General features: G+C 37.1%; 1 protein-coding gene across 4 annotated transcripts in view; it reads right to left on the reverse strand.

The window, feature by feature from the left end:
- Window positions 1-2,027: 2,027 nt before the first annotated feature.
- Window positions 2,028-19,385, reverse strand: part of trim9 (tripartite motif containing 9) — a 54,613-nt gene continuing 37,255 nt past the window's right edge. For 2 of the 4 annotated variants that reach the window (XM_059353023.1, XM_059353022.1), the window contains exons 7-11: window positions 15,313-15,451; window positions 12,055-12,093; window positions 9,939-10,242; window positions 9,239-9,401; window positions 2,028-7,578 (exon numbers count right to left, since the gene is read on the reverse strand). In XM_059353023.1, the coding sequence (XP_059209006.1) occupies window positions 7,501-7,578; window positions 9,239-9,401; window positions 9,939-10,242; window positions 12,055-12,093; window positions 15,313-15,451 (723 nt within the window). In that variant the 3' untranslated portion in view covers window positions 2,028-7,500. The remainder of the gene's footprint in view (window positions 7,579-9,238; window positions 9,402-9,938; window positions 10,243-12,054; window positions 12,094-15,312; window positions 15,452-19,385) is intronic. The other 2 variants (XM_059353025.1, XM_059353024.1) reach the window with 1 other exon arrangement.

Here is a 19,385-nt window from a genome sequence, read left to right on the forward strand (position 1 = left end):
TTTTTTTCTGAAATATTTTATCTGCTCGTTTTCAATTTTAAAATTTTATATTTGAACGTACTTTTATATTTTTTCTTAAATATTTTATCTGCTCGTTTTCAGTCTTACATTATAAAATCTGAATGCCAGTTTATATGTCTCTTTCTAATGCTTTTAATGTTCTGTTTAAAGCACTTTGAATTGCCCTGTTGTTGCAATGTGCCATACAAATAAACTTGCCTTGCCTTTATTTAATAATTTAAAAAATAATAATGTTTTTGGTTGACTGATTGGCAAATGGCCCCTGTGCAATCAATCAATCAATAAATCAATCAATCAATCAATCAATCAATCAATCAATCACGCCTATAAGTCAGGTCTTTCTGGTCTTTTTTGGTTGACTTTTTTTGTTTGTTAAATGTCTTTTTTTTGCAATTTTTAATATTTAATATTTGTATTTCTGTATTTATGTACTGGAGAGAGACAAACCGGAGTCAATCAATAAATCAATCAATCAATCAATCAATCAATCAATCAATCAATCACGCCACAGACAGAAAATAATATCCGGCATGCCCTGACATAAACCCCTGGCTAGCTACTTTTCCCCATTGGCTGGCTACTCCATGTCTGATTCAGGGGAGCACTAATAGCTGGTGTGTGATCAGTTCTGGTGTGCAGGTCATATTTTTTTATTGTAAGTTCATTCAAATTAATAATAGTTATAAGAAAACAAAATGAAAGAATGTTATTCTGGAAGTAAAAATGATCTCTTGTTTACCCTCTGAGGAATATTTATCCAATTTTTAAGTACAGACAGGAAACCTTCATGGATCCATCAAAGACATCAGCCCCTGAGCATAAAGCAACAAAGGATTCAAAAGAACAATCCTGCAGTCGAGTCAGAGCCTAGATTCAATCCATTTGAGAATTTGCTACTGGACTTTAAAAACGCCTTAGCTGTGCCTGATTGGACCAAAAACTGTAAGTACCCTAATTCATCAGTTGCACAACATGATCATTGGATATGCTTATATGTATATCCTGTAGAGATGACTCTAGTTGACTATTCAATGATTTCATCTAAGAAGTCTGATTCAACTTCCACTCTCACAGTTGAATTCGAAGTGGCAGAAAATATGGTTATAGCCGTTATAGCTCTATGTTTATAGCAGAAAGAATCATTCCATTGGGGCTATGTGGAGGTACTAAAAGTCTGATTTACAAAGACTTGCTTGGTTTCTCTCATTAAACATGATATATTGCCTATTGCCTGGTATAAATATCAGCCTATTAATTATACTGCTAATAAAATTTTGAAGTAGAGTGCTCTTGTGGACAGGAACCAGAAGTGCTGGTGGATTTTTTTAAGTTTAATACGTTTTATAAGGAAGAATGAGGAAACCTGCAGTGTCCAGATGTGCACAGCTGATGGAGACCTATTGACACAGACTCAAGGTTGTAATTTCGGCCAGTTACACCAAATCTGTCCTTTTTCTGTCCCCAGGACATTAAAATGCATTTTCCACTTCTGTGTTAATTTAGTCCTTTTACCCTTAATATTACAAGTCATGAGTTTGAGTCTCGTGAAGGTCAAGGGAAGACCAAAAGAAAGTTTATTAGATGCCATGTTGTGGTTTTGGTAAACCACTTGAGGGCGCTAAATGTTCTCATGTTATTAGAATTGATTTCATGTAGGTAGCTACACAAGGCTAACACTGTGCAAAAAGCTCAGTCTTGGTCATTCAATGCATGTTGTGATATAAATCATCCATTTAGAAAACCCTAGAAAGAAAAATAAAGGCCTGAGATTGACCATTACATCTTTTAAAGAGTTTAACACGTGCTCTATGAGATATATGAGATACGGTGCAAAGTACATTCATTACTTTATAGAAGTTTGTTTTCTTCTGTTGAGAAGTGAAAGAGAGAGAGACAGTTAGAAAGAGAGACAGTCAGACAGGCAGACAGAAAGAGAGACAGACAGACGGACAGACAGACAGTTAGAGAGAGGGATAAAATATTTAGTTACTCCAGGCACCATGAAGCCTTGTTGACACCTATTTATTGAATATTCACATATACAAAAGAAACACAGAGGCTCATATTACACTTCAGATCATCATAATAATAATAGCAGTAATATGGTAATGATGACATATAATCATAACAATCATAATAATCATACTGTGTTAAAATCATAGTAATAACAATGTTCATTTTATATTCGTAAAATTCTCCATAGACATATTTCAGAATCACTGTAAATAATAATATTGAGTTCCTCTTCGATCAAACAGGGCAAAAATAAGAATAAAATCACTTTGGAGTTAAAATTAGGTTATAATGCTGGAAACACACACTCACACACACTCGCACACACACACACACACATATGTATGTACATTTGGATATATAACACCCAGTGTCGCCCAGCGACTGTGTTTTCAATAATTCATAAAAGCTTGACGAGGCTGTATGATAGACTTTAAATCATCCCCGGGTCTACGTTTAATATCATTTAAGTGTTTTTGGCTGGTTTAGAAATAATAAATGTTACAATCACACACTTCCTTTTAACATCAGCACCCTCATATGTTCAGCACAGAAACACACATTTATGTTATTCTGTCAAAGTTATTCACAGAGAAAATGTTCCATGAGAAGATAATTTGTGTTGAAAGCAGTGTGTGTCATCTCCCACTGGACAAAATCCCTTTAATGAACTGTTTTGTTGAATTAAAGCCATATTTGTCCTGGAATCTGTGGTTGTGTAATGCTGTGATAATGGCTGCACTTGTGTCTGACCCTTGCTGAACGGGCCACTTTTGTACTGTATTATTATTATAATTACGGCCGGACAAAAGGCTCACCGCCAATTAAATGTTGCATAAATCAAAGCTTGAACCCAGCCTTGCAGCGAAGGCCGTGCAACCTGCTGAACGCTGGTTTATTATCGTCAGCACACATGCACATATACTGAAAATTACATATTTTGATTTTAGCAGCCAGTCCCAGATGATTTACAATCAATAATAATCCAGGGGGGGAGAAAGAAAAGATTTATAAAGTTAAGAAAAGACACCTGACCTGTAATATATACTGTGGTTATTATATCCATAACAAACATGGTTATTGTTGCCCTTTTTGCCGATAGAAAAAATACGTAGCAGCAGGTGGAGTCAGGCATCACAGATGTTACAGTCGACTCTGCTGAAGCAATGAATTAGTTTGTAGCAAAGTCTCAGAACTCTTGTGGGTATTGAAGAGAGGAGGAAAAGGCACACCCATGAAGCTCAAACACAGGATAGCACCTTATGTGTATGCTCGACATGTACGGGATGTCTCAGGGTGACGATGCACTGGGAGACGCTGCAGAGGGCAACAGCCGCCTCAAACTGACCTCAAAACAGTTTGAGTTTAGTTCATTTCTTTAGTCACACTTGTGGCATGACACTGAAATATCTCAACAGATATTTGATGGATCCCTAATTAAATTTATACAGACATTCATGGTGCCCAGAGGATGAATCCTACTGACTTTTTCTCAAGTGTAGTGTGCATTCGTGAACAATTTGTTCAAGTCACATACAGGTGCCTCTCAATACATTAGAATAACATGGAAAAGTCCATTTCCAGTAGTTCAGGTCAAGTATTGAGTGCATATAGATGGACATACTTTTCAGAGGCCAACATTTACATAATAAACATACTTTTTAAAATTGGTCTTTTGTCAAAAAGAATTGAGACACTGAATTTTATGTCATTAAATGTAAGCCATAATCATTATAATTAGAAGAAATCAAATAAATTAAGATATGAAATGTTTCATTGTGTGTAATGGATCTATATGATGTGTTATTTCCACTTTTTGAATTGAATTACTGACATAAATAAACTTTTCTGTGATTTTCTAATTTATTGAGATGCACCTGTAATCAAAGGGAAGTAGCTTAATTAGAGTCTCCTAAAGGTTACGGAAGAAGACGAAAAACACTCTGTCTTCTGTATTTTTGATCATATTGTATTGAGAAGACAATCTCAACATTCAATCCTGTTAAATAAATAAATTCTTAGATGTCTTTTCTTAAAAGAAAGCTTTGGTTAACCACTGTAAAGTTGCTTAATACTACAAATAGTGTACAATCGTGAACAATTTGTTCAAAATAAGAAATCTTTTGGGTGAACAAACTAAACTGAACCACTTCCTGCAAACGTGCAGGGACTCACAGAGTGAGCAGTTCAGGTCATGATATTTTAAATAAACAGATCCCTGTGATTCTGTACGCTGCCTTGAGCATCATTACTTCAGCGCCAAGATTTTTCTTTTATCCTGTGAAATATCTTGATATCTACCAGTTTCATTGGCACACATTTACAGACATTCATGTTCCCCAGAGGATGATTCTGCATGATTTTAACAATCCTCTGACTTTTTCCCTCTATCGACACCATGCCGTTTACATTTCAGTTTTGAGTGAAATGTTTCAACCATTGTTGGTTGGATTACGGCAAAATTTGGTGTACACATTCATGGTTCCTTCATGATGAACTGTTAAAACTTTAGTGATTATGTAACTAATGACATTCCTATCAGCCTTAGCTGAACATTGTGCTTAGTGGTGGAATGTAACCAAGTCCTGTACTTAAGCATCATTTTGAGGTATTTAACTTGAGTATTTCCATTTATGTCGAGTTATACTTCTACTTTTCTACATTTTAGAGGTAAATACTGTACTTTTTACTCCACTACATTTAGCTGCCAGCTTCAGTTACCAGTTACTTTCAGGTAGAGCTGGAAAAAGATTTAGCGTTTGTATAAATTAAACTACATAACAGTATATGAAGGAGTCAAAATTAGCCAGTAACAGTAAACAATGCTTACATAAATGCATCAAGAATAATAATCCAATAATATATTCGTAATATATATATAACAATCTGAACTGGGCCATTCTGCATAATAAATACTTTTAGTTTTGACACTGATACTTCTATACTTTTCTTTAAGAAAGGTTTGAAAGCAGGATTTTTTTTCTTGTAGTGGAGTAATTCTGCAGTGTGGTTTTAGTACTTATACTTGAGGTTTCTGAATACTTCTTCCACCATTGAACATCAGAAACATTGCATCAAATTGTTTTTGTCAGATAAAGAGGCTGTTGCCCAAAATACGACTCGTCCCAGCACATCGTCACCTTTCCTGTTGCTTTAGTAGGACATAAACTGGTTAAAGCGACAAAAAGATTCAGTTTCTTTCCTTCTGTAATAACTATACATCAAATAAAGGAACAATGATCATTGAAAAACTCTGAACATCAATAAATTATTTAGCTATACATCTCTTTGCAATAGATCATTTCAATAACAATATTACAAAACTACCAGGATTCAGTCACCTACAGTAAAAAAAAAGAAAAGAAAGAAGCCAGAATGAAGCGAGCTGCTGTAGCACCTTATTCAAAGAGCTTCACAGTCATCATTTTAACCCATTTTCAACAAATTTCAATGCACAGAATCGCCCGCTTTTATAAACATTACACCAAAATCCGTCCCTCCTGTTTTTAGAGCTGCACTGCAAAGAAGGCTGCATGAAGGCCTCGCTTCCAGTAGCACTGTGTATGCAGATGCTGTATTTTAATTTTAATTTTTTACAAACGATACAGACGGATCACACGAGCTAAGCCACTAAGAAAAGCGTCTCATGTACACAGATGAGGATACTGAGAGTCGGACTATTGCTCTCGTCTAGGGATCACTGTGGCCAGCCTCGACCACCAACCCCCACCTCACTCACATTCACACACACGCGCACACACACACACACACACACACACACACACACACACTGAAGACGAGCTCTCATGCTCCCCCTGCTGTTTTAAACATGTAAATACGTTCATGACTGATGGCAGGAAAAGAAATATACAAGATATTGTGTTTGTTAATGTAGAACCTCCAGGTTTGAAACGTGATGCCAATAATGAAGTGCCTTTAACCTGCGATTCTTTCTAATGGCCAGTGGGGGGCGACTCCACTGGCTGCAAAAAGAAGTCTAGACTTGTAAAGAAGTCTATGAGAAAATGACCCAACTTCAAACTTGATTTATTACTTCAGTAAACATCTTCCTAATGAGTTTATGGTTTCCATTGTTTGTTTCAAGTATTCTTCAATACAGCATGATGTTCAGTTTGGAGATGATGGTCCCATTAAGAGTAAAATAGACAAAAAAGCAGCGTATGCTTTAAGTCGGGGCGAACTTGTGGCAAGTGGTTATTACAGTGCATTGTGCATTTTCATCAAATTTAGTTTGTAACATTTTAGTCGCCTAGAAATGTCTTGTTCAGTGTTCAGGTGTACTAAAAGACACCTTAAGGAGTCGGATTTTGAATAAGGGATGCACCTTGCTAACCAAGCTAGCTAGTAACTTAGCGCTGGCGACTTAGCATCCTCCTCCCTAGCTCCATCCTCTCATCCAAATATGGTCACTTTTGGCTCATAAAAACAAGATGGTGACAGCCAAAATGGCTAACCCACTTCAAATCAGTAATCCACAAACCAATGGGTGACGTCATGGTGGCTACGTCCAATTCTTTCATACAGTTTATGGATAAACTGAACTGTATGTTGATGGCATGATAGGAGCTACTTTTTCTAAGTCAACCCATCTACAAAACAACCCCCTACCGTTAAATGAATCGTTTAATATTTCAGGAAATGTGCTAATTTGCTTGGTGAGAGGCACAAAAGAGGACAGATTCCACTTTTATGGCTAAATATGAAGCTACAGCCAGCAGGCAGTTAGCTTAGCTTAGCTTAATGACTAGAAACATCTAGCCTAGCGTCCAAAGTTCACAATAGATCCCTACCAGCTACTCAAAAGCTCAGCAACTAATATTTTATATCTTGTTTGTTTAATTGATGCAAAAATCTGAATTTAAAAACATTGTATTCTGGTTTAATGGTTTAATGGTTATGTGGCTTTTTTTGTGCCTCTTACGTTTCTACATGTCTGTTTTTGTATGGATTAAACAAATAAGATATAATGATTTAATCTTTATGCTAAGCTAAGATAACTGATTGCTAGACTTGAGAATGGTGTCACTATTCCAATATGACTCCAACAAAAAAGCAAATAAATACATTGTATTTTCCAAAATATCAGACGACTCCTTTCACCAGATATTATGATCACTGCGCATAATTCCAAGTCCATCATCTTGAGATTATTTTTCAACAGGAGTTCTCCTTCTCCAGCTGTCTGCAACATGTCAGAATACAGGGTACGGATTGAAAAGCACAGTCTGTTATTTTTGTCCTGCAGATGGTCCGAGTGTCCAAGGTTTAGGCATGATAAAGGCATGGCTCAGCGCTGGATGGGGCCTCTAACAGAGAGTCATGGGGTCAGTCGGTCAGGGGGACAAGAGGAGGTGGGGAGGGCGAGGGTGGGATCATAGTTATTGACTGGCAGGGTGAACCCTGGGGAATCCTGGAGAGGTTTCTCCCCAGTCGGTGTGGGAGTCTTCAACACACAGAGCCGTTGGGATCTGCCTCCCCGGGGGTGTAGAAATCAGGAATGGGTAGACCAGTGTGCAGTGTGATCTGAAGAAAAAACACATTTACATACAGATATATGGGTTAATAAATCATATTTGATATTTTTTCTGCCTGCAGGTGGAGCTGTTGAACTGTTCCCTCAGCGAGTGAAGTGTTTTGTCTCGGAGGCACTTTGCTTTCATCACCCGGAGACAGCATTAAAAATGAGAAAACTGCCTGAGAGCAATAAGAAATTCAAAGCTAACAACTGTTGTTGGGTCTTTGAAGCTTCCTCTTTCAAGGTTTAATCCTCTGAGCCTTCATTTGTAAAGCTTGGAAAAAGCCATTTTAATGAATAATAACTGTACTCTTATGATACTCTGTTGATCTGCGAGTGAAAACCTTTGTTTTTGCCTGCAGCACTGCTCTGAATCTATAAAACAGCATCTCCAGGAGCCCTTTTACAGCTGACAAAGCCTGCATCTTGACCAGTTACTGTAAATTAAATGTGACAAGCATTTTAAATGTTCATGATAGCTGTGCACTATTAAAAAATACTGAATAATGCACTGAACTGAAATATTTTATTCATGCATTTTTCCCCCAATAGTTTAGATTTCGCAGCAACCTTTTAAAGGAGCACTCCATCAGTTCTAGTACTCCTCAGCCTGTAAAAACAGTTGTATAATATATTGTATGCCTCTGGAGGAGCTTTTTAAAGTCTAAGTAAGTCTCAGCTTTAACTTGGAGACTCTTGGAAGTCCCCTAACTTTGTGGAAGTGCACTACAAAATCATCATCCCTTTGAATATATACAATATATATATCAGCCACGCTTGCTGTGTTTGTATAAAGTAATCATCATTATTTTTCAAATGTGCAATATATTTTGTGGGCCAGATATGTGTCTCAGCACAATAATATCATGTTTAAAAGGAATCCTTCACCCTTAAAATGACCATTTGTTTATCAATAACACTACCCATGTTACCTTGAATTCTTGAAGAAAAAACATTTCTTCGTCAATTGTTTTTATTTATTTAAAGGAAAACATAAAATTCTGGCACCAAAAGTCATATCCCGATACATTTAGGCTGAATATCAATATATGATATATATCCCGATATTTTTATCGCAAAGTGTGAGCAAATGTTCATCAAATCAAGTAGTTTTTTTTTAAACCGTTTATTTAAGTGAACATAAATACTTTATAACAACAGGAGTATCTTTTTTTAAATCAAAGCTCCATAAAGTGCACATTTAAATAAAATAAAAAATCTTAAATAAAAATACGATCACAAGGATCACAGTGCAAATTTGAACTATAACGATATATGCCATATGGTCTAATTCCTTATCACATTAAAAAATATATTGATATATGTTTTATATCTATATATCGCCCAGCCCTACCGGAGGAGCAGCGCACCTACAACTCATGAGACTTGGATTATAATGCACGACTTGTGTAAGAGTTTGATAACGAATTTAAATGTTTTCGGACTCTTATTTCACTGTGGAGGCATGGAAGATAGACAAAGTTTTCTTCAAGAATCCCAAGGAACACAGAATGGCTAACTGATATTACAATTTTAAGGGTGAAGAATTCCTTTAATTCAATTTGAGGGAAACAAAAGGAGAAATATGTTTGTGTTAAATGAATCACAGAATCTTCCAATTCAGGAAATAAAAGCTGTTTAAATTAAACATGTAGCCCCAGCTCATACCTGGACGTTTCGGTTGAGGCTGATAGCGGGGTAAAAGGCGCCCTCCAAGGCTTCGAAAGCCACCGGACCCTGCTGCTCATCATTGATGAGGAAGATGACGATCCCGCGAGTGAAGTCCAGAAGAATTCCTATTGTTGCTCCTTTACCAATGCCGCCGTCCGTCCTGCACAGAGAAATTAACTGAAGATATAACAAATAATCTGGTGTTTCTGTCAGTAAAATCCTGCAGGATATTGACACATTTTCTCATCTAAAATCAGTATCGCCATCGACAGCCACAGCTGTTTCTGGAGCTTTCAGCTGCGTCTAATGCTTTTCTATAAATGGACAACAAACACAAATAATTTCACATTCTCTGTGTGGTTGAATGAAGAATTTAAATGTATGATTGAGTATTTTAATTTTTTTCTGTTGGTACTTTTTTGGTGAAGAAAAGATCTGAATAATGACTGCACGCATCTGGAAATGGTGAATTAACCTTTCTCGTCACTTTGCAACCACTCATAGCGCTTAACATTACAGACTGCGCTCATTCACCCGTTCAGATACACATTCATACTGGTGGCAGAGGCTACTAAACCAAATGGTGCCACCTGCCACCATTGGGAATTCATTCTCACACCTATGAACGCACCAACCCTCCGATCGGTGGGAAACCCGCTCTACCAACTGAGCCACAGCTGCCCGCATGTTTCCTTACCTGTTGGTGTGCGAGTTGTTGTGCATGAACCAGGAGCGGTTGTTGTCCACGTACATGGCCCACGCCTTGTCGTCCTTCCCCAGCATCACGTCCTTCAGCACGTCGCCCCGGGCGATCCCGAAGGCCGGGTCCGGGTGGTTGTCGTACCGATCGACGGTTATTTCCCAGTAATGAACGCCGCGGGAGAAGGCGGAGTTCCCCAGCACCACCCGGTCGTCGTAGCTGATGCACGACACCGTCAGGTTGTCGTTGGAGAGGACGATGTCCGGGTGAGCGGAAGCCGCGTCGAAGGTGAACCAAGCGACTGTGCACACACACGGGAAGAGTTACACACATTGATATTATCTCTGACTGGGCAATGATGATGACTTCACACAGGTGACATGAATCTAGAGGCTGGAGGTCGATGAGGTGACGTGACACTGAAAGGAATAATAATTACATGAAAGAAGAAGATCTATCTCTATTATGATCAATAATTCTTAGCATCATACTCTATAACTTAACTTATAACTTAATACTATTAATCTTAATATTGATAATAATAATATCACACCTGTGTCGGACAGTCTGCAAATAATAGTGTTTGTTTTCTCCGGCTTGGACCACCAGGCGGATGGGGTTTATGCCATCTAGATAATAAGTTAATTGTTAATTACCTGATTTTAAAATACAACTTTTAATCATTTCTTAGTTTGTCTCTTGTTATAAAGGGTCAGTTCACCTGAAAAACAAAAGGAAAAACACCTTGGTAGTAGCTGTTCCACAAGAAAAATTAATAAATAAATTATCTGAACTCAAAAGTCCACATTTATGAGCCGTTTGTGGAGCTTTCAGCTCCATCTTAAGGCTTTATGAGACCTATGTACAGAAATTTGACTCCAAATGAATGATAACGCTGTTCTGTGTCTACTGATAGTGTAAATATCAGTTGACTGTATGAATATAAATATGGATATAAGCTGTAAAAAAAAAATTCACCTGTAAAGTTTTTTGTACCATGTTTATTTCTCCTGTAAAATCAGGTATTTTAACATGGGTATTAATAGGGATTGAGTCGCTGTTGGAGCCTCAAGTGGCCATTAGAGGAACTGCAGGTTGCCACTTAATAAACATGCAAATATTTGCAAATTGATTGCTATTCAAAAACTGCATCATAGGACAATAAATCAATTTTGCACTGCCCCAAAGATGCAAAACAAACAAGAAAAATATATATTTTTAATAATTATTTATTTTAGGCTCAGAACTGATTTATTTTGGGGGACCTTGTGTAACCAGCAGATAACCAGGCCAAGACTTGTTTTCAGTGTGCTGGTCATTATTTACAGCTTGATTAACAACTTTAGATGTCAGACTGAAGTTGAGTTGAGGGACAACTTCTCATCTTATCTCTATGAACAGATATCTGCAGATAAATTAAAATAAAAGCTAGTAAAAAGTCAGATAAAAGCAAATGGTGTCTGAGAGGGCATATCTGCCACTTTTGCTCTCCTCATGGAAAAAACACTGGAAACCAGAATAATTCTCATACCAAAATTTTGTCGCATTACCTACAGAATCTGCTTTGATATGCAGACAGAGAATATTGAGTTGGTTTAGATTTAAAACCGCACCAGATACAACCCCAAATATCTGCATGGATTGATTACACTCGTGTTCTTTAGTTGTAATTTGGGTGAGCTGATCCTTTAACTTTCTATGTTCTCTCTTAACACATTACAGTGCAAGCAGACTAAATCAAATGCTAATAAGTTTGCAAACTGTTTGACTCAGTGTTGGAAATAAATAAATCTCTATACTCTACACAGAGAAATATGAGAGTTTAACAGATGGATGTTTGTGCTTTATATGGGCTCCACTGGACCTGTTTGTCCACCGTCTTTTTATTGGTGCCACTATGTGAAGTAAAGTTTCATTACATGGCTTTATTTCCTTTGGGAAATAAAGCAAAGACATTTATTAGAAGCCTGTACTGAACGTTTAATAAGTGCAGCCCACAGAGCAGCAAACTGCCCACCTGCTGGTCTAAGAGTGAAGAAATACACTGATGGAACAGGCGATGGCAACGGGCGGGATTAGAGAGGAAACAGTCAGCAATGAAACCTGTCCATACCTGAGCCTATAGACTGAATGTCACATGGAGGGAGTCCAGCTGAAATGTGAAATGAAAAGGGGGAGTAGAAGGAGAGAGGGAGAAAGGGGAGAAATAAAGAGGGGAGAGCGTAGCGAAGCAGTGAAGCAGACAGTGGAGAGGGGAGGAGGGAGAGAGGAGGGGATAAAAAGCAGGTTTGATCAGGGAGGCTGGTTCAACTGAGCGACCAAAACACCACAGAAGAAGAGATCCTGGAAACAAAAGCAGGTCCTTGAAACAGATCAGCGGAGAGAGTTCAGGAGCAGTGTGTCGGATCACCAGAAACTATGAATCATTGTGTTCTTGTTAGCTAACCCTCCTGAATTTCCCCTTGGGGATGAATAAAGTAATTCTGATTTGATTTGATTTGATTTGATTTGTTGATTTGTTATGTTGCGGGTCAAACTTACCCATTTCAAAGTTAAAAAATCTAAAAAAAAGAAAAGTTTTTCTTTCAATGAGTTCAATGTTTTATGTTTTAGCCCCGAAGACGCATGAGGTTAGTTGCATTAAAAAAATACACAGATTGATTAAGAATTTGATGTGATCGACCAAATTCCTAACGACCATTAATCGATCATCTTTTAACTATTCCCATCCCTAGTTCAGAGCTCAGGGTTTAGGATGGTGCAGTGGGATTGTGCCTGGCTCTACAGAGGGCTTTTAGGTTCTACTTCACGATTGGAAAGGGAGGAGCGTTCAGTAAGTTGCAATCTGCAACCTCAACACTGGAGGCCATTAACCCTCTGGAGTCCATGAAAACACCTGCATATTACTTCTTCATGACGTGAAGACATAAAATAAAATAAAATGAAGCAACACTGAGTCTTGCCATCAGCTTCCCTCTAAAGTTCTGGCTTGAAACTCCATGCCAGATTATTTTTTTGATGATATTCGGCCAAGTAAAACCGGAGATATTGTCAAATATATATTTAGTATAAAATATTGAACTAGATATTATCCTCATTTTACCTGTTATATGTAATATTTGCAACCTGTATTCAAATTTGCAACATTTAAAATTCTGTGTTTTGAAACATAATTTTCAAGATCAGATTTGACGTTTTCCTTTGTTTCTTTTGGGTTCAACATTTTGAAGTAAGTCAAAGTTAAAAATTAATTACCAGGACATATAGGTGAGGTAACGCTGAAAAAACTGATACTAACATGGCATGGTAAAGATTTTTAACAGATTTTTTAACGGAGATAATAGCCCAAGATTTCAGAGGGTTAAATCCAACACACTGCTCCTTTAAAAAGAACAAGAATGAAACTCAGAGGAAGAGAAATTTTCCTGATTTCCATGCAGGAAATAAAACCAACACACAGCTCAGCACAGTCCGGTCCTGGTGAATGATGTCAGATCTCTGCAAAAACACTGAGTGGTTAGATCATTTTGTGCAGCCCCCAACAGCTGCTGAGTGCTCTCTCCGTCAGGTGGGGAGGCTGTCTGGGCCTTTCAGGTCCACTGATGGATGACAAGCTTCCCTGTGTGGAGAGCAGCATTTAACTAATGGGAAAGCAAGCACATGGGTGGATTACACACGAACCAGCTGCTGCAGGATGTACCTGGTTTAAAAAGCTCAAACACACCCTCGAACAGAAATCACATCCTGCTGCTGCGGCCGCTGGGGTTAAAACCCTGCAAGTGATATTTTGGAGGCTTTTACTCTTATTACGTTTGTGTAACGTGAGAGATAAAACAGGATGAGGACGCTGCCTCAGATCTTTGAATTCTGTTTGATATCCATAATTAAAAAACTCAAACTGCATAGTTTTAAATCTGAATAAGAAAAGAAGTTCCACAGGAAGTAGCCAAATAAATTCCTTTTCCCCAAAAGTTGCTTTCTGAAGATGCCAGGCTTTTATCTGGCAGCAACAATTTATTATTCTTAAGATCTTTGTGAGTTCAGTCAAGATTTATTTGCTGTTAATGAAGCTTCGTTCATAAAAGAAAACTGAGCCGAGACTCTAATCTGTGATCTGGTGAAGTGACAACCACTTGGAAACTATATTTTCTACTGTTATTACAATAAAATACCTGCCAGCTGTTTGCTAAAGCACCACATCACGACCAATCAGATTGGATTCATCATGATATAAATCCAACAACAGAAATGTGACAAAGTAACTTTTTGAAAATCTAATCAAAGCAAAAGAAAAATATGTGTCAAACATATCAAAGCAACGGCAAAGAGTAAAAACTGTGTTACAACAGCTGGGAAACACAAAGACGCAATAACAAACATGTGGCAGGCATTTAGAGCAGCAAAAGTGCTGGAAAATAAGACACAATGAGTGATAAAGATTGATAAACTGATTTTAGTGTTGGCAGTAGAAATGTCCTAACCACATAGAAGACACATCAGTGCTTTTTTTTTTATTGTATAACTTTATGTTTTATGTTTTTTAACACTCAATCCCATGTTTGAATATGTTGTCCTGTAGGGCTGGGAGATAAGACAAGATATATATTGACAAAACGATATAAAAAGTGTAAAAAGATTATATTTCCGTCCTGGTGTTGAAAAACCAGTGGCCAAACTGTGTTTTGTCAATATTTATGTTATTATGATGACATTTATGGGGTATACAAAAATACTTTACTGCTGCAACTAACAATCAATATAATAATTGATTCATCTGCCAAAATATTTCTTGAATAACTGATCAATCATTTGGTCTATGAAATGTTAGAAAAATGTGAAAAAATGTGAAAAAAAGGTACTCCTGTTGTTATACAGTATTTATGTTCACTTAAATAAACAGTTTCAATAAAACTACTTGTGACATGTCATATTTGGCTTTGACTGAACATTTGCTCTCACTTTGCGATAAAAATATCAGGATATATATCGTAAATCAATATTCAGCCTAAATATATCGGGATATGACTTTTGGTCCATATCGCCCAGCCCTACTGTGTGTTATTCCTTCTTCAAATCTGCTGATTTAAAAACTGTAGAGAAATACTGTCAATAAAGTTGGCTCACAGAATTACAAAAACATGAAGGTGGCTGAGTTCAGTACAGCCAGTGAAGAAGCACTAATAAGTTTATTCTATTGGCAGCACAGACTTGAGTCTCTTGTTCCTGGATTTTAACTGACAATTTTATCCCAAATACTGACTGAACGATCAAAGATCAGAGGAATAAATGTCTGAATTCTGTTTTGAGAGTGTGTTTTTCCTCAGAGATGAACAGAGGGATTAGTAAGAGGAGGAGAAGATGCTGAACGTACTCTCAGAGGTCTGCATGATCAGCGTCTTGCTGTACTGGCCCACTCCGCTGGCGTTAAAGGCCTTCACTCTTGACTTGTACGTGCTGTTGAAGTGGAGCCCGTCCACGGTGCAGATGGTCTCCGTCCCCACGTACACTTCCTGCAAAGACACACAAGAGCTTCCTGTTAGTCTCTGGCAGACACATCAAGTACGTAGTTATGACACACAGAGAGAGTCCTGCTTCTTTTTTGACACGGGCGGCTCGGCCTCTGAAGGAGCGTCCCATTCGCATTTGGCGGCGAGAGTAATAAGTGAGAGTGAGAGTTTGTACAACAGAGCGTGGGAGAGGCAGCCCACACCGGAGTATAAATAGACACAGGGAGCGACAACTCGCCAAGCTCAGTGTGGCGCTGCGTTGGCGAGCCTCGTGAGTCAGAGGAGAAGAGGAAAACTTCCCTCGCAATTTGAAAAGTAAATAGTTGTTCGGGCAAAATGTATCACAGGTACAGATACAGGTCGGACATGAAATGATCTGAGTTTGAGTTAAAGACAACAAACCTTTAGTGAAACAGCAGATTTAACCCTTATACATCACAAGGGACATCATTGGCTTTAAACTTTTTTATTTTATTTTGGCTTTGCTTATGCAAATGACATTAATTAAAACAAAATAAAAAATGTTTTTTACTATTTTCCCTCAGATTTACATTCCCTATGGGGCAAATATATGCTGTTGTCTGGATTCCAGTAGTGTTACTGCAGCTGAATGATGGAGCACTACAGGGTTAAATGCAATGCATTAAAATCAGAGTTGTTTTTCTCTTGACTGTATAAAAAAAAACTCCCTGCATTTCGTACACAGAGAATAATTATGTTTTTGTGTGTTTAAAAACAACAAAAAACAAAATAGGGTTACAATTCTGAAAATAAATAAATATGCAATGAAAGTGGAAAATAATACTAATATTTTTTATAGTTTTTGGAAGAGGACATTGAGAAGTGGAAGCTTGTTTTTTTTTTTTTTTTTTTTAATCTGACACAAAATACAAACAAAACACCAAAAAAATAATAACTGATTAGTATAGAGAAAATAATAATAATAATTTTGTGTGTTTTTCTCAATAAAACTCAATTAAAAAGTAGAAAACAATATAGTATATAGTATTATAGTTTTAGGTAGGTAGTTTAGGTAGTTTTTATAGCATTATAGTTTTAGGAAGAGGACATTGTCTTCCAAGATAAGAAGTGAAAGGTTGTTTTTTGAGAAAATAATATTTTTTGTGTGTTTTTTTTCCTCTCCATAAAACTCAGTGTAAGTGGAAAACAATATTTATATGTATGTATATATATTTATTTATAGCATGATAGTTTAAGGAGGAGGACACTAAAGTCTTCTGAGATAACAAGTCGAAGGTTTTTGTTGTTTAAAAAATAAATTTGCTAATCACTGATATTAGCGAACAGAAAATAATTCAAAATTTTATCATAATGACAGTGGTGTTATGTAAACAAACAGCATTTCAATGATTACAATTTTGAAACTTAATCCATCTTCAAGTAGTTGTCATCAGGACTGATGTGAAATATTTCACTCATGAAGCTCCATAATGTTCTCTGAGATGTTCTAAATATATTCCTGCAGACTGACAGTTAAAATGTCTCCAAGCTGCAAGACAATTTGGCATCGACCGCCCGCCAATTAGCAGTTAGAGGATGCAGTTGGTGAATCTGTTGGCAGATTGGATGTAAATGATCACCCTCTCATGCAACAGTTGTGATTAAGACAGACGGGTGAAGTCCCATTCGAACAGACAGCTGGCTGCAGAGACGAGAGCAAAAGGACTGGAGGTCAATGGCTGCTTCTTCTAAATTAAAACACAGGATGCCTCCACAAACAGCTGCTGCATCATTCACATTACACAGGAAATATTCAGCTGATGTCTACAAGAGTCTACAAGAGTGTTAGCAACTGTAGTCCCATTTCAACCTCCTCACAAACATGTATTTACAGATACAAAAAGAGGAAAAGTCAATAATACGGTTATACAAACAGAACACGCAGCCAACTGTGTACACCATGAGCCAAAAAGTCAAATATTTAGATTATTATCTCATGTTTTGGGTCTTTGAGTTGGAGGATCTGCTGACTAGTAGTGGGTGTGTGTGCAAATAGAGCATTCAACCCAAATCAAAGCACTTTAATTATACTGCAGCTGCTGTTTAGAGGAATCTTATGTATGCGTTTTGCACTTTTTGGGAGCCATGAGGAGACAACAACAGTTTGAGAGAAGGCGGAGATTCAAATATGGAGGCTAAATTGGGTTTAAGGTGTGTTTCACGGCTCTATTAATCCTTTATAGGATAGATGTATAGAAGTCAATGGAGTTAATTTGTGTAAAAGCTTTAACAATTAAATTAAAATGTGCAATAATATTAAAAGTCTTTAAAATAAAATGATTTACAATATAAAACTTTTGGGTTGGACTAGTGTGTATAGACATTTTTGGGGGTATATGTTCTATCTTCTCTTTCTTTCCTTATTTTTTTTTTTTTACAAATCTAAAAAGAACTGTACAAGATAATTAATGTAGAACAGGTAGGCGTAATAAGCTAAGGCTTCAGCCAACACATTTTTGTTTAGCATAAATTTGCTTTAATTGCCACTATTTCTAACGTCATTACTTATTTTTGATTATATATTATTTTTTTATGTATGTGTTTGAGTTGGATAAGTTGAAAAAGACCAAACTAAACTAAACTAAACTAAATTTAAAAAAGGAGAGAAATAGTTTCTGACAAAATGGGGGAAAATAATCTTGTTTCTTCTCTTTTTTCCTCTACTAGTAAACATTATTTTCTTCTTTTTCTCTGTTTTCTGAAAAGTCTCTGCTTTAGGGGGTTGTCAGAATAAATCTATTCTTTCTCAAAACAACAACAGTGACAGGACTAAAACAGAGGATCTCAATCATTTTTTAGCCTCTTTTTCATACTTTTAGTCCAGGGTTCCTATGTATGCTGGAAATCCTTTAAAACACTTGAATTATAATGTGGTGTTTTCAATGTTTGTGGGGTGCTTGGATTTAAAACAAAGTCCTTAGGTTATATACAGTCATGGAAAAAACATTTTAGACCACCTTGTTTTCTTCAATTTATTGTTCATTTTAATGCCTGGCATAACAAAAAAAATAGCTCTTAATAGTGTAATTAAAGAGCTGATATCTAGACATTTTCAATGGTTTTCTTGATAATGATTTTGGTTATTATCAAGAAAACTATAGAAAATGTCTTGATATCAAACTCTTATGATCTATTTTTTGTTGTTATCATTATATATGTCCAAACAAATGTACCTTTAGTTGTACCAGGCATTAAAATGAACAAGAAAATTAAGAAAACAAAGGTTGTCTAATACGTTTTTCCATGTTATATGCTTACAAACCTGTGAAACATTTGGAAACTTTGTTGCCTTTCCCTGAAACTTGTTGTCAATCAACATAATTGTGGTTGTTCATAGCACCACAGCAACTAATTTAATGTGATGAAGAAGAGAAAATGTATTGCATTATAGTTCACGTCAATGAATGAATGTGGAGCTCCATCCCAAACTTTCACATCACTCAAAGACAGTGGAAAAACTGATTGTTATGAGAGTCAACAGGCCAACTGGAGCGTATGGAAGAACTTGGTCTTTACAGGTTTAGAGGTCGGTAACAGATATCCTCTGCATTGTACTGGGCGTATTGTTCAGGAGGTTTAAGTTGCGATTATAACAAAGTGAGGGCCTCAATGTATAAGGAAGTGAGGAGGGTCTTAGCTGGATGGATTACATGGTGAACCTCTGAGAGGGTACGAACGCCGCTTTGATCCCGGATCACACTTCCTGTGGGATCATCCCAGCTGGCAGCTGCATTACAGACCCTTTCTCCTGACGTTGTGTCATTCAATGCCTCGCTACAGTGCGTCACATGACCGGTTCTCATGTCGCTCGGAGCCGTGCTGTACGAGAGAGCGATCGAGGGATTTCAGCCACAAAGCGTTGCTTTCACATTCCCCTGGCGGAGCTGGTGTCCTCGCTGGCACCAAATGAAGGCGT

This window comes from Centropristis striata, chromosome 16, assembly GCF_030273125.1.
Source record: "Centropristis striata isolate RG_2023a ecotype Rhode Island chromosome 16, C.striata_1.0, whole genome shotgun sequence".
Taxonomy (NCBI): domain Eukaryota; kingdom Metazoa; phylum Chordata; class Actinopteri; order Perciformes; family Serranidae; genus Centropristis; species Centropristis striata.